The 27500-nt window shown below is 45.1% G+C and overlaps 2 protein-coding genes across 8 annotated transcripts; one reads left to right on the top strand and one right to left on the bottom strand.

Annotated features, from left to right (window-relative positions):
* Positions 1-399: 399 nt before the first annotated feature.
* Positions 400-23671, top strand: LOC106746029 (leupaxin). 7 transcript variants are annotated; one of them, XM_014622141.1, is made up of 12 exons: positions 2307-2338; positions 4759-4865; positions 11867-12027; positions 16924-17101; positions 17237-17360; positions 17646-17847; positions 19103-19423; positions 19544-19717; positions 20094-20324; positions 20514-20623; positions 22067-22179; positions 22241-23671. In XM_014622141.1, exons 1-12 carry the CDS (start codon positions 2322-2324, stop codon positions 22384-22386), a joined length of 1884 nt encoding a protein of 627 aa, XP_014477627.1. In that variant the 5' UTR covers positions 2307-2321; the 3' UTR covers positions 22387-23671. The 7 variants fall into 7 exon arrangements, with proteins under 7 accessions (XP_014477625.1, XP_014477627.1, XP_014477621.1 ...); XM_014622140.1 differs by lacking the exons at positions 2307-2338; positions 20514-20623 and adding exons at positions 2347-2377; positions 4554-4644 and having other exon boundaries at positions 22059-22179; XM_014622135.1 differs by lacking the exon at positions 20514-20623 and having other exon boundaries at positions 22059-22179.
* Positions 23358-27439, bottom strand: LOC106746034. The gene is given in 4 exon segments (XM_014622153.1): positions 23358-24972; positions 25279-25470; positions 25473-25761; positions 26993-27439. Coding segments are annotated over 4 exon segments (1485 nt in total). The 5' UTR covers positions 27274-27439; the 3' UTR covers positions 23358-24249.
* Between the last annotated feature and the right edge of the window lie 61 nt (positions 27440-27500).

Below are 27500 nucleotides of genomic sequence, written 5' to 3'. Positions count from 1 at the left end.
TAGAAAAATTGTCCTTTCAATTTTCTATCGCGCTTCTATATTAGCGAAGATTTTTCTAATCTCAAGATCTTACAGTATTAACTTAAAGTAGTCACTGTGAGATGTAAATTTTAATCATTCTGATTAATATAAAAGGTGAAGGTGTGTGTGTATATATGTGTGTATACACACGTGCTTATACATGTTGTATTACGAAATTATGGAGATATATTTTGATAAATAGTTTTCCTAATACCCTTGTCTATTTATGGAAAAATGTAGCGTGTTTGTGCATGTTTGGTAGCCCGGTGTAGTTCAGGGCCTTTATTCATGAAAGAGGCCGAATCGTGCCGGAACCTCCATGTTTGATGTCCGGCGAGTGAGTGAGCGAGAGCGAGAGTGCGTGCGAACAGAAGCGGAATCGTCCAGCACGGGACGTTGGTGAGCGAGAATCGCGCGCGTCTCGCGCCTCTTCGTGGTCCTGACGACGTGATTCAGGGTGATCGCAGACGGTCGCGCGTGTAATCCTGTACGTCGTGGGAACGCTCTCACCATGGACGATCTTGGTGAGTAAGATGTTTCAAAATACAGACGTATCAGCGAAAGCTAACCTCCAAACTCCTGCCTGTCAAGCGTCCCGAGATATTGAGATTTATCTGTGGCATTTATCGATACCGTCATGAAAGGGCATTGAACGCCGAGAGTATCGGTGCTCTGATACGTATTTTTGTCGAGAAACTTTACCGAAAAATTATCTGTCAAGAGTACAAGGATGCTGGAATGTATCGGAGTATCGATACCGTTACGCTTTCGTGTTGGAGGTATCGACGCTGCAAGATACGTTTTCGTACGTCACGCGTGTAAAATGTAAAAATGCTGGAGTTTATCATAGTATTGATATTGTATTCGTCGAAAGAATATCGACGTCTCAGTACGTGTTTTCGTTCTGCCGGAATGTCGAAACCGCTTTCACCGAAAATATTGATACTTTCAGACACGTTTCCGTTTGCGTCGGCCGAGTAGAGAAATCGTAAAAAACGAATGTTTGTTTCGTTCAATACCTCTTAAGACCTGTTTATAAATATTCCAGTTGTCTATTCCGATGAATGAATTGATGGGAGAATGACTATGTTATTTTCGTTCGTTCAGAATTTTAGTATTTACAATACGGTCTCTCGCTTATCAACGAGCATCATCGTCGTTATCGGTATAAGCCACTACAAACACATCACAATCGATAAGCGAATAGTATACGTCTAAGGATTCCGCCCAATTTCTAGGACCAATTAGATCCTTCTGTTTTTTAATAATAAAATACTTGATATGCATTGTTGGTCTGTTCTTTTTAGCTAAACTGGCTGCACTGGTTCAAAGAATTTACATACCCATCGAAGCATACGTATGAGATTCTCACGCTTGCGCAAATTTCTTGAACTAGTATAGCCAGTTCAGCTAAAAAAAATAGACCAGAATTTTCGAGAAATATAAAACAACAGATTTGTTGTTATAAATTAAATCTTGTCAAGCGTCAAGGTAAACGAGTAGTTAATAGGTCTGTTCGTTTTCGCTGCATCGCTGAACTAGTGCAATAAGTTGAAGTGAGAAAACATATCTTGTCTTGCTTCAACTTATTGCAATAGTGATGCAGCGAAAACGAACAGACCTAATATCACATGTGTTAAAATATATTTAAACACACCTAGCTTTATTTCCGAAAGTTAAAATTTTGCTCGCTTTGGCACACATTGTGCGGCGGATTACTCTTCTAATTAGTCAGGCGAGTCGTATCGAGTATCTGTAAAGTTAGCATTCTGAGATGCGAATTTTTATCAAATTCACATTTCGGAATGTTGTAAGAAAATTGTTGTCCATTCCGCAAAAAATGTATGATCAAATGAGAATTTTGTCAAATTTTTTATAGACAAACGTGGGCAAATCGCGGATAAACGAATGCCACATGAATTTGATAAAAACTCGCATTTCGGGATGCTGACTTCGCGGATCCGTGGTGTCGGCGATGTCGCGAGTAAATCCTCGCGTGCAAATCCGCGGATAAAATGATCGCGTGCTGAATCGTATCGCAGCGATGCGGGGAGAAAAGCCGCGAGAAAAGCTGGAGGGGCACACGGGCGATCGCAACTATTATCTCAACGCGTATGGCGTATGGCCTCGCCGTTGCATCAGTGTTATGCGAACTGTACATTAGTTTGTCACGTCGAGTACTCGTTATGGTGATGCTCGGTGGACTCGCGGTTTCACCATTCGTAGACTGGAAGTGAAGTCGAGTGGTGTGTCGAAAAAAAGTTGAAAACGACCGAGTGAAATTTGGCAAAGATATTCACATGTGTGTTATCTTGGGGTAATTGAGAGAAAATAATTAACATCGCTCCGAATATAGGTACGAAAAGTGCGACGATATAATAATACAAGGGTCACACACGATACCGAGGTGTGAATGGCACTTTTTGGCACTTTGCCTATCGTTTCGCGTTTCCAATCGATCCTTTTGATCGCGATTACCAACATGACTTCCTTTTAACATCATGGATTGCACGGTCCTATTTCGGTATACGCGTTGCAATTGTTTGCGAACTTTAAGTTAAGACGTTGTTCTCTGCAACATTTTTACAACGTTACTCTTCATTACGTATTTCGAGCTGCTCAGATTAATTTCCCTCTAAAATATCCAAATGTGATTTTTTGGAAAATTTATATACAACACGATAATTTACACGATAATTTAAATATTGGCGGCATATGTAACATACGGCAAAATGTGCCAATCTTTGACGGCCGATGGATTTTTCGTGTTGATAACATGGTAACCCTGATAACGATAGCAACGTTTAACATACATACGTCAGTCCGATATTTCTCGCCGACAACGATGCACATTTTATGTCCCGACGCGATATAAGTCAATTGTCTTTATTTTATTTATTAATTAATTTATTTTTATATTTTATTTATTAATCGTCGTCGGGAAATCATTCGTGTATTTTCTGTCGGCTTTCTTTACTTCGTGCGTTTACCTGTCCACTCGTCTTCTCTTTCGTCGCGACGCGTTCTTTGATGCTCCAACCATTTCTTTATCTTACCTTTTCTGCTTTCTCTCGGCCTTTTTTCATCTATTTTTCTTCTTTTGTTATTATTTCTGCGTGCTTCTGTATGTGCGTTAATTTATCATTATATGTATGCTCTTGTATATATTCTTAGAGAATACGTATAAAAAATGTAAAAGAAATTGAAATAGATGGAGAAAAATAAAAAAGGGAGAGAAGGAAGGAGTTGCTACTTTAATTAATACTGTAATAAACGCTTCTCTCTCTCTCTCTTTCTTTCTTTCCTTCCTTCCCTTTCTCCATATTCTATTCTATTCTACTTGCCTACCTCTCTTCCATCTCGACTCTCTCTAGTCTCCAAACTGGCGGTTCTCTCTCTTTTCTCCGCGACGCCGCTCGACGCTTCTCTTTCTCCGAGAGCGAAGACAGCGGCCAGGACGAAAGAGACCGAAAGAGAGCTCTCGGTGACACTGGGCGCGGGTGAGCGCCGGAAATACACACTCGCGTGTGCTTCAACTACTCTTATTCGCTCAAGACGTTCTCCGTCGCCAAAGAGTGCGTCGCGCGTAATCGTGCGGTCGGCGACAAATTTTCCGTGCGCGTTTCCGCGTCAATTCCGAGCCAATTCGCGCTCCGAAAAAATCACGTCGACGCGCCCATCCCTATTTTCGAGGAGGCCACGTTCTCGTCATAATGCGCGAATAACGTTACGCGGATGTCGCCGCGCGCTGATGAATCGGAAGCGCGCTGTTAAATTTTTCCGAAACTTACGGGCTTTCACCGCGAGAGAGGCAATTGATTGTTGCAGTTACAACCGCGCTGGTGAAGTGAACGAGTGCCAATTAGCTCTTTCCGCGTGGCATTTGTATCAAACGAGATACTCGCGTCGAATAGATTCGCCCGGGTGACCTTTGATCTGTCATTTTGATCCGTGGTTTACTCCCAGCGGAGGACTCTACGAGGTAGTGCGAATAAAATTTACATGTTGTTAAAATTAGTAATCCAAAATAGCCGTACTCTGTAGCCTGTCTGAATCTTGAGTTCACTAACACAGTTAAGGGTCAACCTCTTCCGTTGAACCGTCGAATAAATCATTTTGCTCAGCACGGTGCTCCGAGACACGTCATTCCTTTCGCTTCCTTCCTCGTGTCTGCGATTCTATATTCTAGAGTTCATTATCCCTCCCTCGATGAATAAACAGACATTTATATTTACCAGACATGTATCTTGACGAATCGACGGCGAGATACAATCGTCGGGGAATGCGATTTAAACTGCTACAAAAATTTGCCTTTCCTTTCTATCTATTTTCATATATTCGTTTACAATTTTGACATTTACATTAAATTTTCCGTACGTTTCAATCGCATCCAAAATTCGGTGTAACAGAATCATTTGCTGCCTGCTTTCATTACGAATTGGAGGGAATAACGCCAGTAATTTGACGCGGTGAAAAATTGAACCGTTACGGAAGTCACGTCTTCTTTCATTGTACCGCACTGGTTAAATTAGCGTCAATTCGCCGTCACGCAACGCAGAACCGCAATTACTTCTCCGGTAGGGCTTATGTCACTAACTCCATCGTTTGCTCCACGATCGCCACGTGAGTGAACACGTGCACGCACGCGCGCGTACGCACGCGCATCCAATTCTTCGCGACATACGAAGTGTAAGTGTGTGACATTCATTGTGTGTTTGTGTGTATTCGCCCGCGTAGTGAGCAGAGAAAGATGGCCATGGATCGGACAATGTACGGCAAAGTAGAGCCAGGCGACATTTATCAGCCTTATAGGATCACTATAAAGAAAGGCTCGCCTCCCGGATGTAAGTTCACTTTTAATCGCATAATGCGTTATACCGTCATCGATACACAGAAAACAAATTTCTTCGGATTTAGCATATGTATTTATTTGAATTGTATTTGTTCAATACGAACAATATAATTTAATATCAAATATCATTTTATTCTGAATGAAAATGTTGTCTCACTGGAGTAAACTATGTAGTTTGATAGAAAAAAAAGAAAACACAATATCATTTAGAGGAAATAATATTTGATTTTCATTAAAAAAAATTTATCTCATTATGCATCAAATATTGGAACGTCAAGTGCTTAAAGTATGAAAAAAAATATTCTACAAACACGTCAGACTTGAGATAGATCTCGGCTAGATTCGAAGATTATTATACCTAATCGGGTCTTCCGAATCGTTAATGACGTACGAAAAGCTTCACTTTGAAGCTGACCACGCCCAATGACCAATTATTACAATAGTTTGACCAAATGGCGGTCAATTACGAATATATTTCCCCCGTAGAATGAACTCGTAAAAAGTAGAAACTTTCAAGAGAACACCGAAGAAAAAAAGATTCGCGATCGACCGTGCAGGATGTGACGATCCTTTTGATCTCTGATCGTCGTTTACACGCGCGATTAATCCGTGACGCGAACACAAAATTACTACGTCATCGTTGCGCGTTCCTCGATGATCGATACGAATTCAAGGTGAACGCGTAGGCATCTCCTCTTCCTCGATCGGTCCTCGGAGGATCCGCACCTCCATATGAGGTCAGCTTCGCGTGTTTCCACTTCCTACGCTCGCTCGCGCCGCGCAAATATGTAGGAAGGCGCGATAAAGGCCGATTTAGATATCTTCGATCGGTTGACCGAGTAACCGGTAAAAAAGGAAAGAAGGGAAAACAAATCGACGTGCGAAGAACGTGCCTAGGAATCGATGCGAAACAGCTAGTTTTCTGCGCGCGACATCCGCGACGGTGGCTTCGCGTTCTCCGCGAAGGAAACACGACTTATCGGAACTTATTTTCCGGGAGAGAAAGCAGAGAGATTGGAAGGCATGTCCCTTGCGCCCAAATTTCGAGGGAGAAGGGTCTATTGTTAGACACACAGATTAGATATTTAGCTCGTTATTCACGTAATTGGCTCGTTCGGTCTCTACATCGCATCGTGAAAATGTCGCAACGTGAGGAATCTTTCGTCTCGTCGATAATCGGATGAACGTGTGCGCGTATGTGTGACAGTTCGACTGGTATCTGTGTGACACGCGAGGGCGAAGATTTATCGAACGAGCGGACGTCTCGACACCCGCGATAACCAGTGAGCCGCCGGGTCTATATTAAAAGGGGATCGTCGTGAGGTGAGGGACGCGGGCAGGGTAACGGTTCACGTAACAGGGATTTCGCAAGTGCGGCAAACGCGGCGGCAACAACAGCACGTGGTGCCAGTCCGGTCTGGTATCGCCAGACATCCGGAGCTGATCGATCATCTCCGAGTCGCGAGTCCTGACGAATCCCGGACAGCATCCGCGCCACGTGCTCGTCGATCCACGTGTCCGGTTCGTAAGCGTGCGACGACTACACGACGTCGTGTCGTCTCGTTAACGATAGCTGACGCGGTTGAGGAGAAGCGACGCTCTTATCGATCCTGTTCACTTTGCAGTCGCGAATGACCCTTTGATCCTTTGCGTGCTCTTTAAATTTCTTGGGGTGAAATCTCGCGAACGAGTGAACATTCGCTCGAAGCGATAGCGGAAATATATATCCAAATTTTTCGGTCGATCAGGGTGAGTTTGTTCCGGTGGGGCACGTCGGATTCACTCTCTTCAATTACGAGTAAAAATGTTCACTCGGCGATTCGCATGAGTGTGAAAAGTCACTCAACTTCGAGTGAGACTCGGCTGTCAGTCTGCTTTTCAAGTGGAATTTCACTCGACGAAATTTCGAGAGTGGACGACAACGGTCATCCATTCAGGATGATGCGCTGTTATTCTATTGAGCGCCTCGCAAAGGCATTACGTTCAATTTTCGTCGTCCGTTCGTCTCGTTTCGATCGCTTCTGTGGATGGTCGCGAAATCCGTCGTGATATTTTTATTCCGCACACCGTCAAGATTGGCAGACATTGTCGTTATTATCATCATTATCGACGATTTTATTCTCGACGTCTGCGATGATGATACGTTCATGATACGAAAGAGAGAGAGAAGGAGGAAACGCGTTGGAGAAGGCTGGTCTCGTCCCCTCCGTCGCCCGATATTCGAGAATTAAACGCGGCCGTTCTGGAATAGGATTAAGGTGTCGCCGGTCCAGCCGAGTCTCTAGTTCCGCTCTAATTTGAGGTTTATTTTTACCTCGCGGCCGGTTAGAACACAACACACAACGCCGCGGATTTAGTTCGCGCGTGATTTACGGCGGGCCCGGACGGCGCGATCGATAACGAACGACGCCTCAAATATTTTCAGCGTGTTCATCGTTTTTCCTTTCTTCTGCCTCTGTTTACCGCTCTCTCGCAAGTTTGCGAGAGACACCTGTCGCTCCCATTTCTTCTCCGCATGGAATAATATTTTCGAAGATCCAATTAAAGCGACGGAAAAATATGCAATTATCTCGCGCGGCTTCGAGAAAACGAGGAAATTGACGCGATTCCGCGAGACTTTATCGCAATTTTCCAGAGGAAAAGCTAGCGGAGGAGAGGAGGGAGAATTTAGAGCACGAAATTATTGTGCAGGATATTGCGCAGTTGCACAGGGTGGCTAGGAAGTCGCTACCGCGAAAAACCGTTCGCCTGTCTCTATAAAGTCAATAAAAATTTGCATATCTAGTTTATAATACACTGACAAGAATCAGCATATTAATTGCCGCATTAATCAGCACATATTATCTGTTTTGCGTTTATTTTCGCGGTGGTGACTCGCAATAGCCGTCCTGGCCATATGTCAGGTCAGGATATCGCGTTACCGCATAAGTCGTTGTTCCTCATGTAGAGAAAGTGAGATTCTTGCAAACGCGCAACGATGACGGATGTGATGAGACCCGTGTCACCGATTTCACCGGTTCGTCTAGCGACGATTCGACGTCACGCACGATGGGAGCAATATATCAGTAAGTGCTTGCTTAAGTATTGTCCCGTTGACCCCAATCGCCTACGAGATGTGTTCCATGTCCACACACGTCCGTTCGTAACCCGCTGTTGCGACTTTTGCGAAAATCACACATCGACCGGACAAATTTTCGCGGGTGATCTGGATTCGCGGGACTGTTTAGCCGAGCATAAAGCTGTGGTGGTTCAACATGTCACAACCTCTATCTCGGTTCATCTTCGTCGGGATTTACACAAGATACGCGCGTTTACGCGCGCGGCACGCAATATTGATGCCCGACTCGCGACGGTATGAATCAGCCGTGCAAAATAGACCTCGATAAGCTCGGCAGGCTTCGTGCCAACGTTAAGTCCCATTCAGACGATTACTCAACGCGTTCTTTGCGTTGAGAGGCAAAAAAGATTGCATTAGCGCGCAGAAACGCGCGGTGCAACGTGTACGGATACATACACGGTGAATCCGAGCCGCGCGAAATCGTACAGTGGCATCATGTATGCTGTGTATCATTCCTTAGATTAAAAATCACACGATTTTCAGTCTTACATGTGTACACACAAGGTAAAACCAGTCATAATTAGAGCCAATATAGCCCTGTCTCTATAATTAGAGTTATTTATGTGATTTTGAATCTTATGGGTTATATTATTAGGTTGAAAATCGTGTGATCACACGTGGTATACTTATTTTTTACTTCTTAGTTTGACACACTAAGTCTCTGACGTCCGATAACTTTTCTGATACACGTCGTTGTTTAAATATCCATAAATATTAATATTTTATAGATATTATAGTTTTGAGTGTAAAAAAGGTAATTTAAAAAAATTGTAGCAATCATTATTTTTAAAATAATTTAGAAAAAAGAAAGAGAGAGAGAAAGAGAATTTAAGAAGTATAAGAGAAAATAATATATTGATTCTGCAAGGAAATAAAAAATGTTAATATTTTAAAAGAAGAATTCTATATTGATATATGTACTAATTCAAGATTCAACCACTGTAAGATACTAATTTTCGCTTGGGTCAATTTGACCCAGGATGCCAAACTAAAGTCAAGTTTATTCATTCACGATGAAGAGAATCTCTTTGTGTTAGACTCTTCTAACGCGACTGAAGTTCTTTCAGTTCTCTCAAGTTGCAGTTTCTTCGAATCTGTAACTTGACGAGCTGGATCTCTCGGTGCAATCGGTTTCCCCGTAATCGGCCGTCGCGAAGCCAGCTGCCCAGGTCGTTTCTTCCTAGTACCGCAGCTTCCGACCGTCGTCCATGCCCCACCATACGTGCCTCCTTTCCGTTTTTCCTCCTCTCCAGGCCGCTTCACCTCCTCCAGCGGTAGCTCGCTTTCGGTATCGCTTTCTCGCCAACTTCAATGACAATCAGTACCGTTCCGTCGATGCTCATGCACGCCGTCTTGTACGCGCGAATCCATACCGTCGAACACGTGTCGCTCGCGTACGGTTCTTCAGGTGCTCCAGCGAGCGCGTAGAAAATCGAACACGTTTTCGGATAGAAAAAAAAATAGTGAGTCCTTTTGGGTAAAAATAATCACACGACGTGGATGGGAAAAAATTCGTCGTTGCGCTGCTTGCATCGAATCGTTTTAACGATTATACGGAGTTGCTTCTGATTAATCACGACAAAGTGATTGAGATTTCAGCGTTACAAGTGTTACAATCGTGTAACTCGCTGCTATCATAGAAAATGTCGCACATCTCGGCCGATAGATACTGATATTTACATCTCAATATCGGCATTCGATCGATGACGTTCTCGGACTTATTTGCATAACTTGTTTCGCATTTCGCAGCACGGCGATGCCGACGAGATAATAGCGGTGACAATAATAATTCGAGACATGTGCGCAATTGGCGCGACAAAAGGCAACTTGAGATACGTTTGAGATCTCTCGTGTTTCTTATCGGTGCCAATCTCTGACTCTTTGCACCGGATAGAACGTCGTATGACGCGTAATCAAGAACATTGAAATTACTCGCGAAGGTCGACTCGATATCGCGTTTATCGCAATTGTTTGCTGGAATGTTCAATGGTTTTTCTTCACCATTATTTTTTTATTTTCTTCTAATTTCTTTTAATTTTCTCGTAATTTTTTTCTTATAGTTCGATTTCCCCATAATTATTATTGTAGCTCAAAATAAAATCGCCAGGAGTATAGCTCCTTTGCTAAGGAAAGGAAAAAATCGCGCAGCGAAGAACCAAGGATCCTCGAGAGATTCGCGCAGCGCAACGACAGGGATTCCTCCTTGCTTCTACCTCGACGTCGTTCGCGGAGGATCTGTTCGGTCGTGAACTTTCTCCGGGTGTCGCATTTTTGCGTGCCAAACTCGACTTGAAACTCGCGCCCGTTCGGGTTCAACGTTCCTGAAATAGTGGGTGTGTCGTCGAGCTCTCTCGTGATCACGATGGAAACGCGGTGCGCGCAAGTTCCCGAAGAGGAGAACCTGTACCAGGTGTACAATCACGAGAAAGCGACCAGTAACCTCGTTACTCTCGGTAAATATACGTTTCCCCTGGCTGGCCGGCTTGAACAACGAGCTAGGTCCGGGGTTTGGTCTCTCCAATTTTCCTAGCTAAAATGATTTCACTGTGCAATTATAATCACACAAGTACCGCGCCCTTTTCTATCAGGGTGAATCTACGGCCAACGTCGCTCTTTCAAACAATGTCGTAATTGTTTCCTCGTGCAGATACGATAACAAAATATTTACTTCGACGTTTCCACGCCTATCACGCCCAGCTTTCTGCCTCTCATCCGTTCTCATGCGGTATTGAATGTAAATTAATTGCGGACTTTGAGTGTTGTTATGTAAATTTATCGTTTGCGCTTTTTACACGGGTTCGTTGGTACACGCGTGATCCCGTTGGCGTATAGTCTCGCGACGTTTCAGATTAAATAAATGAAACGTGTCGTGACAAATATCACGCGCGACTACCAAGGACACTCGGCGGGGATGGCGTCATCGTGAAACAATGTCGTGACACTTCCTTTTTTACATACGCCAGCTCGAAATGAAATAAGTGAGCTCGATTGATCCAATAACGACGTCAGGTCACTTTCGCTGAATATGACTCTCCATCGTGCAACGATGGATACTCGTTAGATCGATACACTCGGATTAAGACCATTATGTTAGGCTCTATTGTCGAGGATATAATTGTCTTTAAATATGATATTATTACATTTAATTACATAATATCTAATGGTCCGTTAAATATGAACAAATTAATGAGAAAGCCGAGGAAGATAGGATGTTCCCGATATCATCTTTTCTGTTTGCCTTTTATCACCGACGAGATAATACTAAGGACCGTTGATTTTATGGGATCTATTGTACAGAAAAAAATTCGCTGTTTAATAACTTTCAGCCGATAAATTCATAAATTAGTGTCAAATCAGCGTAAATGATAACTGCAGAAATGCAATTCAGCATAAATATCTGACATACTTCGTTGTAAGTCTATATAAGCGATAAAATATCGAAATAAATGTAAATTATAAAATGACCACATACTAAATACTTTCCAGGTGTTTATATCAAGTGACTAAAAATATTCGATAATGTCATCCTTTTTTCAGTAAGCCCGTTTTACTTGTATAAAAACTAACCAAGGGCCGAAGTTCTTCAATGTTACCTCGTTGAGAGAATCTCGCACGTAGCGGGTGTTTACATTACAAAAGTGAGAGCCGACATTAACGGTGCGCTAAGCTCGAGAAGCTCTCAAAATAGAGATTCTCTTCGATAAATTTAGAGGTGGAATAATAAAAGTAGTCACGTTACGCTCGACTACCTTCATCATTACGGCGACTCTCTCTCTCCGAACTCGTTGGAAAATCGATTCGATCGCATCTTTTTTGATTTACTTCGAAGGCGCGCGTAAGGTGTAAATTAATCGATCGATCATTCGTGTTTTCAGACGCGCTGCTGGCGGACTTGCAGAACACTGTGTCGTCGGAAGGAAATCACGTCGGCGGCAATGCGACACCCGGTTACGGATCGTTGAACGGTGCACGCACTCATACGACCACCGGGTATAGATCTTACGAGAGCCGAACCTCGCCACTGCCTTCGCAATCGGTATGTCGATTCTCGATCTTAATTAACGCGCTAACAGATGGGCCAACTAGCGCGACGTTAATAGCAAGGAGAAAGTAATGAAATGAGCATGAAATTTCTATTCGGGTTCGGCGAAGGTCGCTCCCGACGATAAGACTCTCGACGGAGAACATCGAGGTGGGTTTATCGACTAAGGTAGGAAATATGCCGTTGCTGAAGAGACCACTCTGTGAAGTCACACACACGGTTCGTCAGATGGAGCCAGGGTACTGGTGAAGTCGCCGCGGTAATCGTTCAAATGTTGGAGGTCGCGCTGGATCCTCGCGGTGTTTCATAAAATTCGAATCGAAACTACGGCGCGCGACTGCACAACGCGAGTGACAGAAATGCGATTAGTCACGAGAGAGAGATTCTCTCGGTGACGTATGAGATGAAGTAAACTTGCTCGATGTTATTAGAGCGGCGGCTCTGATCGTGGTTTTTATATGTGCAACTTTTTTTGGTTTCGCGATGATTTATCCGCTACTCCTTCCGTTCTTGATAGTAACGCATTTATAATTACGCGAGTCTCTTTTCGAATTATACAAAATTAACTTTTTGGCACTAACAACGTAGTACGATTCCAGTCTACAAAACGTCTCGAAATAGAGTCGATCCGACGTCGTGGCCGCGACGACGAAAGCGCGACACAAGGGTAATCCGTAAATAAACCCATTCGCCAGCGGAGTTAATAACTGTCGATACACGATGTCGGACCAGATATAACGCGGTCTCGTCGACGGCTCTCGATCGTCCGTAATCGTAGCTCGTCAGGGCCAAAAGTGCCGTTTACGTCCGTACCTATCGAGCGGAATCTAATTTCAAGATCCCGAGGCGAATCTCGCACGAATCGAAACGGAAAGTATCGAGCGAGCAATTTCAATCTCTCCGTCTGAAATCGGGGTATTTCTGCCGGAGGTGGCAGGGGAGAACGGAAGAATTATTCTCGCGTTGGTTGTTGTTTTTGAAAAATCCTCGAAAATCAAATAAAATTCACCGTTGGAAATAACTCTGACGCAACGGCGGGGGCTAAAATTAGAATCAATATCGCGTCTAAAATTGACTGTTCGTAGCATCACCACGGCGCGCACAACGTCGAACGCGTTCGCGCGCGGGCAAACAGTATAAGTCGGGAAAGAGTCTCGAGTTACTTCGTAACATTTATTTTCTCTGGGCGGAAACGCGCAGCAAGTACGTGTCTGAGTACACACGCGCGCAAAAAGTCCTGAATGATTCGCTCACGGCGTTATTAAGTTGATAAAGCGGTTTTTGTCGACGACACGACACGTGCGAATGACTCGGGAGAAATCGACTCTTAATTATTGATTCGTTCTTTCAACGGAACGAAAAATTTAATTCACACGCGTCTTCCTTGCGACATCATTTCTTTATCTCTCATCGCGTCTAGAAATAAACACCGCCGTTTATTTCTTCGGATTGTAATAAGTATCGTCGGAGAATGGTCTCGCTATTTGTTCGATGAGAAACAAATACATGATGTACGATGATAAAAAAAAAATAAACGAAACAATTCGTCTCGCGCGACGTTTACAAGCGTGCATAGATCCGTCGCGTCCTCGAACACACGTTGCGTATGTCTCGCGCGTTCGTTCCGCGAGGAACAACACCTGTTACGTTCCCTGCCGATTCTATCGATCCTCACTCGGCCTAGGACAGTGCGATCTCTATTATTCATGTTCCTCGACTCGCTGTCGACTCGGTACGCGCGCAAAATTTACGGCCGGCGAACGAACGACCAACTGCTGCGCACCGAGAGAAAAAAAGCGTTTGGTATTATCTGAGACTATAATTGTACAAGTAAAATAGTTATGGTCGGAAAAATCACATGTGTATTTTGTTACATACTAACGCGCGCAATTTCAATTGCTTGTCGGTCGATTGTATTTACCTTGTATCGATCGGTATCGTAGAAGGGCGAAAGAGAGCGTTCTCTATGTCGGGTCGACGAACCCCCTGAAAGTTCAGGTAATCGTACTACGACGGTCGAATGTGGCGTATATAGTCTCATAACTGTTTCGATTATTTTATAAACGACCCAGAATGACCTGAGCCTGTTATTTAAATTGTTGCAACTTTCGCGTTTCCTCAAACGCGCATATCATATTTTGTAATGAGATTGACAATCCTTTCTTTTTCTCTTTTCACCCTTGCGCTTGTAAAGATTTTTATGCTGCTTAATCTTTTTTTTTTCGTATTGTAGAGCTGGCTCTGACTCTGAGAAAATTCGAATCTCGTGTAGGCAGACAGGGAAAGGAACTCGCGCGTTTTTAAGAATCGATGTGACTGCTGTTCAACGACTGACGAGAACACTTGACACATTATGACGCTCGAAATTGTCGGTTGCTGTCTGCTTTGCGTTTTAATAAATTGCGGACGCGTAAATCACATCGCGCGCATTACTCTTCGTGTTGTTACGGCATCGATCTGTCGTTAGGTTTGCTGCCCGCGATCGTCAGTCTCGGATGTGGATCGTAGGGTACGGCGTGATCCAATTTCGCCCGAGACCTATTTTCGCGCCGCCGATTTGGCGAAAGTGTTATTAACGAGCTTATCACGCGAGTCAAAAAAGTACGGTTCGCTTTTCGAGTAGATCCTCAATCATATCTTTTTGTAAAGTAACAATGTGTGCATGCAAGATTACTATCGACGAACATTACAATAACGTTTACTAGAAAGACAATTATCCCGATTATAATTATTTCATCGTGCAATTATAGTCACAAGTACCAAACACTTCTCCAACGCTGTATATCACGAGCGTACCTTAATTTAAATTGCAATCCATAGTTGATCAATGAAAAAATACACGCCAATTCCGGCGGAGTAACTTTCCTTACACGCGGAAATTTCCCCGATGCTTCTTGCTTCCGATTACATTGTGCCACGGCGATGTGTCGCGACTAATAACGTTCCTCAACGTATTGCCGCCGGAGTGCCAAAAATCTTGTCGACGTGCGGCGAAGGTCGCGGCTGTTAAGCTTTCCCTTTGACGCGAATTTAGCCCGCGCGCGTGAACGATTCCAGACGCCTTGCGCTGCAGCTGCGACCCGTTGCATAAACTCCGCCGAATGTAGTAACAGCGCGGACACGTGAGCGTGGAGAATCGCGAGCCACACTTATGCAGGACGTATGCGTGCAACCAGGACGCCAAATAAGCAATTAGGAGATATCTGAAACACCGAGGAAAAAGTGTTGGGTATCTGCGATCTATGATCATATAGCGAAATAATTATGTCAGGAAAATCGTTTTTTTCTTTTGTAACGAGTGCTGCTCGTACAATGTTAGCGATATGATAACCTTATATCATATTCCTATTGCTATCTTTATTTGTTAAAACTACAAAAGAATTGTAATCGTGACAATTACTTTTCTTTCAATGTTGATGGCTCACAAATTACAGACAGGTGAGAAGCGGGTCACGAAGGTGAATCGTGACAAACCGAGTTAAATCGGTTTTATCTCAGTGAAGAATTCGTTGTCGGCAAATAATCGTGACTCGCACGGATATGATGTATTCCTTAAGGGGAAAAAAACGCCGTAAAGGCGTTCTCGCGGAAACTTCCTCGTCTTAATAGTTGTATCGCGGTCGAAATTTCCCGTGAAGCGCCGATACGTCTTGCTGACACGTTTCTGCTGGCTCGCCGCGGATATTTTTAGGCTGACAACTCAGCGTGTAACCTAGTTTCCTTTCATCCAGCAGCAGGACGCGTCATAACGCGGCTTTATTGCAACAAAAAGAAATAGTCACCGCCGGAAATTCGCCGATAAAGCGAGAATTCGTCGGTAAGATTCTCAGAAATTCGACTGCAATCTGTTAGCGCGATTCGATCACCGCCTCGACGTCAATTACGCGCCATTTATGACTCTCTTCGAGGCCTTGTAAAGTTCCCAATTTATGGTCACGGATGGCTACGACTCACGTTTGGCCATCGATAAGCCCCTGACGTCAAGTATTAAATTTAATTTTGGTAAACAAGACAGAACGCGCGACTTTCGTGTGCGAACCGTCGATTTCGCAATCGGGTCGCCTTTGATTTATTCATTAGCGTGATATACGTTTAACATACATAAATATTATTGAAAGTTATCCCACAAAGATATTATAAAAAAAAAATTGCGTCCCCGTTATGCAAATGTATTATTATCGTACATATGCGAAATTGCAGTAAGCACGATTGATATCGGTCTTATCGCCGAATTTTCGTTAATCTTGCTATCCGCGGAAGCACGACGTCTTCTGTGTATGCGTGTTTGGCGACTATAATCGCCAAATAGCCTAAAATCGATTGTTTAATTGTCTACCGATTAATATTCGGTAACACAATTTTGATCATATTTATATTTTTGGGTCATTTCAGCCCGTCGCTCAAAAGCGGTCTAAAATTGACTGTCGTAAAGGCATCCCCCCCGTCCTGAGATACGACGACGTTTCACACACGCGCCGCATAATGATTCTAGTGACATCACGGTTCTAAATAATAATGCACTCCGCGACAACTTGGCAGGCCGTCGCTTTTTGTCGATTAACAAGCCAAAAGTGCGCTTTTGGAGAGCATCACGCAGAAAATCGTTGCAGCTGTTGTTCAAGCTGTCCGCTAGCTATTCGTCCATTCATCGTGAGCGAGTCACTTAAGCATTGCATGAATTTTTTCTAGTCGCTTTCCATGTGTCTCGCTGTTCAATTTACAAAACATTCGCAATACGAAATCCCCTCTCTTCTCGTTACGATTTCATTCGCTGACTCACCGTAATGACTGTCCGGCAATCGAGACATTAATGACGTAACCAGCAATAATTATCGGGAGGGGGTCATAATGTAATTAACCATCATCGCGGGCTCTCCCGTTTGTTTGTAGCCTACTTATCAGAACCGCGAAGCGATAGAGGAGACCATCGGTAAGACCGGAAGTGCATCTTACACCCAGGCCAGCGCCGGCAGCAAGATGCCCTCCCTCAATAACAATCTTTCCGAGCTGGACACCCTTCTACAAGACCTGAGCAACGCGCGCTATAACACGCACTATCAAGAAAGAGGTCAGCCTCATTTACTTGGACTCTCTCTCTCTCTCTCTCGAGACCAGGGTTGGGGACGTTACCCACCAGCCCTGGACTGTCAACCCTCGGAGGTGGCGATTTAAACGCTCTTCTCTTTTACCGATTTCATTATAGACAGCCGCGTATCCACAAACGGGGGTGCGACTAGTCCCATGCTCCGTTCCCCGAGTAGCTTGTCAGCCTCCCGACCCACCGTCGACTCGTTGCTCGAAGAGCTAAGCACCGCCGTGCCTAACGGGTGAGCTTTCTATGTATGCGCGAGCGATATAATTAACCCCGCATAAAAATCCGTCGATCGATAAACCATTTCGGGATCGAGACCCGCGGTGATTCCGGTGAGTTTCGGGGATTTCGAAGTCGGACTGAGTCAGATTGGGCAGTTTTTTTTCTTTTTCTTTTTCTTGATAGTAGTCTGTAATACAGAGAGAGAGAGGAACTGACTCACCGCAATCCATGGGAATCTCGGTCTCGTGGTGGAGAATTGTTCGCGTTCGGTAAAACGAAGTTACCCTTCCGCGAACAGAGACTACCCCGCCGACGGAAGGGTGAAAGTCACCATACAGGAGACGTCCACGGAGATACAGCCGGTCTATGACGGTTACCCCTCCAGCCACCATGGATCGCTGAATCGAACCGAGGTTCAGAGAAGTTACCCCAACGGTCATACCGCGAGTAACGCTACCAAGGAGCTGGACGACCTAATGGCTTCGCTTTCTGAATTCAAGGTACATCATCAAAACAGTGTAACGCGATCGACCGTTGCGGAACGGCCGTTGTCAATCATATTTTGGAAAGAGTTTGCTTCCTCAAGGGCCAAGCATAACCCCTTGGCTACGCATATTGGCGACTGGTTTTCCGTTTAATATACGTACTCAAGGGGATAACATGTTAACCATTCTTCGATGCTTCTTCTTGTCGCCTCCTGCATTGTGTGCATAACCGGGTCCGAGGATAACATCAATCACAGCTATTTATACTAAAATTTTCAACATAGCGGAATATACGGGAGGAATCTATCAAACTTTCATCTCCTTTTATCATAATTGAATCCAGGAAGAACAGCATCTGGATGAAAAATAAAGCTTGTTTTTGGACGAGCCGTTTCCTGACCCCCGTTTACGCGACCGATTCCCCACGACCTCCCCCCTGAGTACAGGTTTCTCGCGTTTGGTCATTATCAGCGAACACGTACACAAGTCCTGGCCTATCCGTTCGCCCAGTCGGCTCATCCAGGCTGATTTACCGCGGAATCGGAAAACACCGAGCGTTAAATCCACACTCCTGCCCATTCTTGGCTCCCCACGTTACGAAAATAACCACCTCGCCGCCGCCGCCGAGAAAACGGAGACTACCAACAGCCACGCGACCCTCCTCCCCCTCCCCCCCGTCCCCGTCTCCTTTTCTCCTCGTCGCCCACCGATTTTCCGACGGAAGAGGAGGGATGGTCCGGAGGAACGAAGTCAGGTCGCGAGGTGGGGCACCACCACCACGACGGCGTGTGATCCACTGTAACACCCGGAGCTTTCGGCCAGTCTGCAAGCTCGCCTGTGGCGATCGACATCTCCTCACATCTCGTGGGTTTCTTTTGCATTCCTCTCATTCAGCGGAAGTATCCGCACCTTGACACCCTGACCCGTCTCTCTCTCTCTCTCTTTCACCTTGCCCGTCAAATCGTCCCGAACCTCAACCTTGACACTTTTCCATACACACATACAACCGCCACCACCACGTGCACGCGATTTCACTTTGCATTTTCGTAGAGAGGAATCGACACGACCTCGTAAAGCTTTTCAAGCTTTCGTTCCGGCTCGGACGCACCGACTGTGACCTACCGAGAAATTGGGACCTTGGACTTTCAAGCCGTGGAAATACGCGTTTCCCCCACGAACTCCGGTCGCAATTTCTCGGGGGCGAACGACAGGGGGGGTAGAACGCCCCTAGGTTTTTACGCCCGTACCCTACGGAAACGTGTCGTTGCAGATCAACAGCGGCACCCACCAGCACCAGACGGTGACTGACTCTCCATACGCAAAGCCCAACAAAGCCACCAAGAGCTCGCAGAGCCCGCTGCCGGCCGAGGGCACGCAGCAGACCCGTGTCCACATCACCGAGACCCACACGACTCACCATTATCAGCCGCAGCACGGGGAAAGCCACCACACCGCCCAGACCGTCACTCATATCAAACAGAACCAGTTGGATTCTATGCTCGGCAACCTCCAGGCCGACATGAGCCGCCAAGGAGTCAACACAACCCAGAAGGGATGCTGCAGCGCCTGCGAGAAGCCTATCGTGGGCCAGGTAGCTGATAGCTCGGGGATCGTAGCTCTACAACATCCGTCTCCCTTTCTTTCCGCTATCTCTCTCTCTTTCTCTCTCCGTCTCATCTTTTTGACTCGATAACTCTTTCACTGCCCACAGGTGATAACAGCTCTGGGCAAGACGTGGCATCCGGAACACTTCACGTGCACCCACTGCAATCAGGAGCTAGGAACGCGCAACTTCTTTGAGAGGGAGAGTCACCCTTACTGCGAGACGGACTATCACAACTTGTTCTCGCCCCGCTGCGCCTACTGCAACGGGCCGATTCTCGATGTGAGGAGACGGTTGTTCTCGAGGATTGTTTCGAGGAAAGGAATATAGGTCGTAATGGTGAATTTTTTCTCGGCGTGACTGTCCTCTTTCAGCGAGACAAACGTTGAAGGAAGTAATAAAGAGGACTGGACTTGATCCCTTGGCGTACTTTTCCTACTTAATTTTCTGTTCGTTGACAATCCTGAGACAACGTCTTTACAATGAAACGAAGAAAATGGACTCGACAGGACCTGTGTTCGAGCGTCCGCACTGTCCGGACTAGTACTCGCTGAGAAGAGATGCCGACCTATACTCGTTTTCCCGACGTATCCCATGTGTCACCGAGCTCCTAGACCGCACTTACCATCCCGCTTGTTACGCACGATTTTGCTTGCAGAAATGCGTGACCGCCCTGGAGAAGACCTGGCACACCGAGCATTTCTTCTGTGCCCAATGCGGCAAGCAGTTCGGCGAAGAGGGCTTTCACGAGCGGGACGGCAAGCCCTATTGCCGCGAGGATTACTTTGACATGTTCGCGCCCAAGTGCGGCGGCTGCAATCGGGCCATCATGGAAAACTATATATCCGCATTGAACAGTCAATGGCATCCGGATTGCTTCGTCTGCAGGGTAGGTGTCGTACTTGGCGTGACTCGTCGACTCTCATTTTTAAGTTTTACTTTCAGTTCTGCGGGAATCTTCGACGTTCCCTGTCTCATTCCCCTGCGCGTCCGAAAAATCTCTGGGGCGGGACGAGAATCGCGAAAGAACATCGCCGCTCCAGACAGAGACGCGCTCTATAAACTTGAACAATTACAGGATTGCAAGAAACCGGTCTCCGGAAAGTCCTTTTACGCGATGGAGGGCCAGCCGGTGTGCCCGAAATGCGTCGGGGTGGACGATGACGAGGAAGAGGAGGAGCAGGAGGCGTAAGGACTCTCCGGTCGATTCAGTCGCCTCGGTCTGCGCGTCGAATTTCTCGCGTCCAAAGTACCCGAATGCCTCACTACTGGTTCCCCAGTCTCCGACCCCCGCACGATGTTACTTCCCCTGTATATGCCCTCCGGCTCTATGAATGCGGAGCCACCCCAACCCCGTGACTTTCCCAGGTGACAGGTGATTTTCCAGCCGGCGCGCCGCCGAGGGAAAGACCGAATACACGAAGCCGATTGCGACGAGTAGTACGTTGTCGCATTGTTCCCGCGCATCGCAAACGCACGCCGCGAACGCACCTCACACACACGCACACTCACACACGTCTCTCTCAGGGCATACTCCTGGTAAAACAAGCTCTCTCTCGATTGTAAGCTCTTTTACGCTCCCGAGTTTACGGCCTCGACATCGCGGCCGATTTCCTGACAATGGAGCGAAATTCTGTCGATAGTCGAGCCGTGCGGATGTTGATTAGTACTGTATGTAAAGTAAAGAAATAAACCTCCCACCCCCAATCAAAAAAAAAAAAAGAAATGAATAAACCCCCAAAACAAGAAAACACACATGACACGGAGTCGGCTGTCGCACGCGCAGATACGCCGCCTCTTCTCTCGCGCACGTGCGTCTCGCGCGGCAACAAGTGCGACAAAGGGCCGAGCCGAATGCGACGAACGGCAACGTCATCGTCGTAAATGAATGTTTACATTTCTTAGGTCGTTATAGCGACGACGGGTGAAGCGGATTGGCAAAGTCGACGAGTCACCATCCGGAAAAAACAATATAATGATCACATGTGAAAGTAATTTTACTTCTTCCGTCGGCAATGGCAGCACATTGAGCCAATTGTGAGGCGAGGCGGGAATCTAAGTGCGCACATATATATATGATAAAAAAGTGTGCTTATATTCATATGGGGTGTTCAAAGAAATTATATATTAATGTGTTGTCTTCTACGTGTGTGACTTTTTCTACGTTTAATATTCCACAGTTATGGGAAAAATTAAGGCATAATTATTTCGTATTGAACATTCGGTTGACTTAAATTCTCGAGGGGAAAGTACAACGTATTATCTCCTTGATTAAGACTAGTATGTCATATTCCATTTCTGAGAAATTTAATTATCCAAGTTGGAAGTTATTATTTAATTATCAAAGCTAAAAGCACTTGATTGTATTTGTTGTATACTCGTGCACATACATTAGTATATATTTCTTTGAAGACTTTTTTGATGTTCATATACAACTGCAACATATATTTTCCCAGCATATTTTATGTTTATATATTCATTTTTGCAATCCTCAAATATAGGCAGGATATTTTTTTCTATATGAAATTTGATAGAACTCCGACGCCGTTGAAAATAATTTCATCGTACGTAAAAGTTGCTCATATAATTTGCCTGAATGCATCGCATTATTTTTTTTTTACAGGATTGCAGGCAGAAATTCCAAGGAGGTTCCTTCTTTGATCACGAGGGATTGCCGTATTGTGAGACGCACTACCACGCTAAGAGGGGATCCTTGTGCGCAGGATGCCATAAACCCATCACTGGTGAGTGTGATTCCCTTCAAATTCCAAACCCTCAGGTGATATGTTCTTTCTTCATGTTTAGGTCGCTGTATAACGGCCATGTTCCGCAAATTCCATCCTGAGCACTTCGTGTGCGCGTTTTGTTTGAAGCAACTGAACAAGGGTACCTTCAAGGAACAAAACGACAAACCGTACTGCCATGGTTGCTTCGACAAGCTTTTCGGATAAATATGAAATATGCCGATGTACACCGATTATACTTTGTAACATAAGAATGGAGAGCGGAAGACTGTTATTTCGCTCTCGGTGTCGCAATTTTGCTAGTTTTGACGGAATATGTATACGGTATACTTGCTTTGACTGTCTATATACAAACGCGAGACGTGACTCGCTCGTTGAGACTCCGTCACGGCCTTTTAGAGAATTTCCATTCTTTTTTTATATTAATGAAAATATTGACTCGTGAATAGTGCTGTTGCAGAGAAAAATTCTGCATGGAATTTCAAGTGTTAACGACCACTGTGACAGGACTGGAAATTATACAGGATGTCCCGTTACTATCGCCATTTTTAACGAGATTTTTTAACAACTTTCGAATCTTTTTTTTATAATGAATAGATACGATGGAACACTCTGTATAATCTTTATAATATGCCGAGGGTCTTTGTAATAACCTTACGTAGTAAATCGTGTTTCTTAAAAATGAGCTTAATTCGAGCTCATCATGCCGTTTAAGAATTAACGAAAAGGGTGCTATATAGTAGTTTATCGTTACTAATAACGTGTATATCTACAGTATATATATACACACACACACATATATATATATATAAGTAGACACACACATATATACGCGATGTAATCGTTCAAGCAAATATTTCTACAACTGACGACATTAGCCTCCAAATATCTCGGATGAAAGCTTTTTCTTTCCGCGCGTGCGTTAGATATTTCATATATTTATAAAAATATTTATATAGAATCGAGCGCGCGAAGCGGCCTGGGATTTAACTGACTTTCACCGCACAAGTAACATTACAAGTTTATACATACGTCCGATCTGTCGAATGCATCGAATTATGTAATGCCTTGTGAAAGGGAACGCGAACCGGATAAATGACGAAGGATGTACGGGATTAAATGGATCAATGTGTTAAGCGGCGCTTCGGTGCAAAATTGGGTAGATATCAAGCGAAAGATAAGCCATTCGTCTGTTTATTTGGCATTTTGTTACATAACAAAGATCAGCTCACCAACTTCACGTATACACACATATTAATAAGACATTTTTGAAGTATAATTTAATCGTGGGTGTGTGTACAAGGGATATTCACCGGCCAGAAAAGGAACGGAAAACTATGTATTATATATATATATATCTGCCTTATAGTTCCCGATCGTGACGGGTAAATTCATACATATGTATATATATGTATGTTAAAGGAAATTCACGCATTCGTAGGTATATACAAAAATATATAGAATCTTACAATAAAATTACACAAATTGCCAATTGTTATTTTTCGTATTGGGAGCAGCACGACATGTCATCATACACGGACACCGATAGTATATGCTATAGTTTGTGCTACCAGACTACTTCCCGACATTGATAGGAAGAAAACGGAAAAAAAGTGATGCAATAATTTCACGTTCCGAATTTCACCTATAATCGTTACATAGTTAGGACTAAAAGCATCTCTCGAATGAATCATTTTTTTAATAACATGACGCCACTGTAAACAGGTAATAAGTTGTTTTGAACGAAATGACCAACATTTTGCGAAGTAATAATATATAACGAAAATATCTTCCTATCAATATGCATACTCGCGATATCTACATAATTGTCTAACTTGTGTCGAACGAAGAACAATGAATTGTAAAAAAAAAAAACTTTTCCCGCTTCTTTTTTTAATAATTTTTCGCCTTTGAAAGAATCTAATTGAACGTGTGCACGGTGCATCAACTACGCGGCGGCTGTACGCTACTTTCCGCGCTATGGAATCCTCCGCTCTTATCACAGACGCAACGATCCGGCGGTATCGGCTGCGTGTTCCTACGCGTGATTCGTCGCCTTCGCGAGAATTGTCAGGCAAGCGCGGGAAATAGCTCTCTGAAGTTCTCATGCCAAAGGTCGTTGATGTGAGAGTAACGGCAATGCGAGTCCACGGACGGGGAGTCGTGCGACTCGTAGCCGCAGTCCATGCTACTCGGGCTGTCGACTTGCGCGACGACGCAGGAGTCCGTGTCCGAGTTGGTGCTCGCGGGCGACATGGTGTCGGTGCGACATGTGTACGCCGGAGAGAACTGCGCGGAGTAACCGTGAAGTGGTGGTGGCGGTGGCGGCGGCGGCGGCGGCGTGAGATACCTGACGTCGGTGGCAACGTCGACGGCGACGCCGTCGTCCGTGCTAACCTCTTGCACACACTCCTGAATGCCAATGTCGGCGCTCTCCTCGCCCGGATAGATGATCGTGATCGAATTCGTTGCCTCGTCGTACGTACCGTAGAAGGTAGTCTCCAAGTCATGCGCTGGTTCGGACTCCTGTTTGATCTCGACCTCGGTCTTGATCGCCAACGGTGGGGTCGTCGTCGGGCCGACCGTCACGACGCGCTGCGCATTGCTTCTTTCTGGTCGTGCAGCACCGCAGACCACGGGATGACAATTTGACGAACTGGTTAGGTCTGCGGTTAGGTAGGATTCAACACCTACGCCTCCACCGGCTCGATTGGCTTCCACATTTTCTGATGTCTGCCCCACCACTGCCTCTGGATGGCCAGGTTCTTTAACGGAATCGTCCTTGACGGACACCTGAGCAGAACGTGGTTAACGGGTCATTAAGGTGGGAACGACTGAATCGTGCGAAGATGCGGGATTGCGCGGGAAATGAATGAAACGTTCGGACCTTATGCAATGATTATGTATATCATCATCCTCATCCGTTTGATTTGTATTCGCGCATCTAGTCGAGAACGGAAAATTCCGTCCCGCTTTGGGATGTTTCATTCATTTCTGTATTACGTCCGAATCACGTGACCGTAAAAGTGTTACTTGGAAAGAGCAAGGTGCAAGGTGATCACGATGTTATCTGAACTCGCGTAAACTCCCGGTACTCACTTGTTCATTTGATTTATCAGGAGCTGCTTGCACTTCAAGATTAACCTCTCGCAGTAGACTCTCCGCGAGTTCCTCGAGTCGCTCGATGTAATCGTCGTCGTCTTGGAGGTCACCGCAAAGTTCTTCGAGAGGAGGTAAAGGGTCAGGATCTTCAATAGAGCAACTGTTCCTGGTGTTGGCGTCAGGCGTGATGCCGACTGCGTTGTCCCACCCTGCGGCAGAGGGTCATTGGGGGATACTGCAGATCCCAGTGAGGGTACAACGCAGTGGACACGAGCCTGGCACAACGTGCAGTATCGCTCCTCTCTGTTCTTAGCGTCCAGCTCTTTCCTCAATCTTTTCGTTTCGTTCAATAGCGATTCGTTCTGTGACCTCAGCATTACGCACTCCTGCGTGAGAGTTCTTACTGTCAACTCCAGCTCGTCCAGTTTGGCTTTCTTGCGATCTCGCGAGGTTTGAGCTGCCACTCTGTTCTTCATTTTCCTGCCGGACGGAAAAATGGTTAGAAAATATTTATTATTTCATCTACATCGTTGTTTTCATCAAGTATTTATTACTTCGAAATTTATTATGTTTTAATATTTTTAAATAGAAAATTCTACGTTTCTATGATGTTGCGTTATGCAAACGAATTGCGTTATACGTTGCTACGTAAAACGTAATATCGTTTGCATGACGCAACATCATTTTTCAAACGCAATATCGTTCATCTGTTACTTTGACGACTCGTTTTTTTTTATCGAAATATATGTTCGGCATGTGTTTTTAGTTTGCGATAAGGAAAAGGACGCAACACCGCCGCCGTGGAATCATCAATCGCGAGATCTACTCAACAATATTAGTCTCTCGCTGCCTGGAATGACTCATCATTTTCATCATCAAATTGATTTCGTCATACACTCGGAAGTAGGAAGGTTTTCAACACTTTCTTCAATTTTTATAAATATAAATTTTTCCGAGAAAATTTCTGCTTCCGCAAATTGGTTATTACGAAATCGTCCGTTCTATCATGTTAGAGAACACAATAACAAGATAAGACTACCCAAACGGCTGTGTAAAGAGAACACACACATTAATGTTAAGTCGCATGCAATTAGCGCTAAAAATATGACTGTTTGATCTTCATCGAAAGCGATTATCTTCCCGAATAAACAAAACTCTACGATGGGCCGCACCGGTTATCAACAAGTGCCGATAACGATAACTAAAGGAGGCTGATGTAATTCAACACGCAGTAATCGGCAAAAAACTGGAATTTCCAGTTTTTATATGTGACCATCGTGGTTCTAACAGAACTCTATGAAGGGATTGAGTAAATGTTTTGCGCAATTTCGCAAATCATTTAACTCGCGTCAGTTGAACTGTTTTAAAGACCGCCTCAGACTAGTGGCGAAGATCGATGTTAAATTCGTTTTTGGACGCTTTCGTGTCGTTCCGTCACTTTTCAACATGCGATGAAGAATCAAGATAGAATGTACGAAAGCGTTATTCTATTTTTACATTTCCTCATTACATGCTAAAGGAAGATGGAACGAGATGTTCTCAGTACGAAAGCGTGCAAGGCGAATTTAACTCGGATATCGCCGGCTGAAAATAAAAATCTAACCGATTAGACGAGGAATCGAAATAGAACGATCTCGAGAATGTTGATCTGCAAATCCTCGATTTTCAATCGACCCAATCTGACAGCAGGGTTCGACCAGGGTGAACTCACTTTCTTTGTAGCTTCTCTTCCCATGTCAGATGATCCAGCCGACGTCGTTTGCTGCGCGAATTCGCGTCCGCGGGCTTGAAGAGCACCGCCGATGCATCGTCATCGTTGACGTTCTCCTGCCTGGGTGCCAGCTTCCTGGCGTCCATCTTCGCCTTGTTCAGCAAGATCGACGCGATGACACTCTGTTTGGACAGTGCGCCGCGCGTTATTCGGTTCCGCAGGAATTCCTTGCGCGATCCTTTAGGCAAGGCGAGGATCAATGAGTTCTTCGCGCAGCTCATAATCCGCCATGCGACGCAGCACGATGATCTACCTGCGCCTCCGCGAACGTTTCTCGATTATCGCACCACACCGATCACGTCTCTCTCTCTTCCTCTTCACCCGCGTACTTATCGACGTTCACCGTCATCAGCAACTGACGAGTCGCGCTTGTAACCAGGACGCTCGGAACGGTACACCCCCACCGTCTCGATGTTCCGGGCTCTGCTGCTGCGCACTAGCGTCTAAC

This window comes from Dinoponera quadriceps, unplaced genomic scaffold (assembly GCF_001313825.1).
Source record: "Dinoponera quadriceps isolate SergipeBrazil2010 unplaced genomic scaffold, ASM131382v1 scaffold1782, whole genome shotgun sequence".
In the NCBI taxonomy this organism is placed as follows: domain Eukaryota; kingdom Metazoa; phylum Arthropoda; class Insecta; order Hymenoptera; family Formicidae; genus Dinoponera; species Dinoponera quadriceps.
The sequence above is the reverse complement of the archived record's forward strand: the minus strand, read 5'-3'. Positions and strand labels throughout refer to the sequence as shown.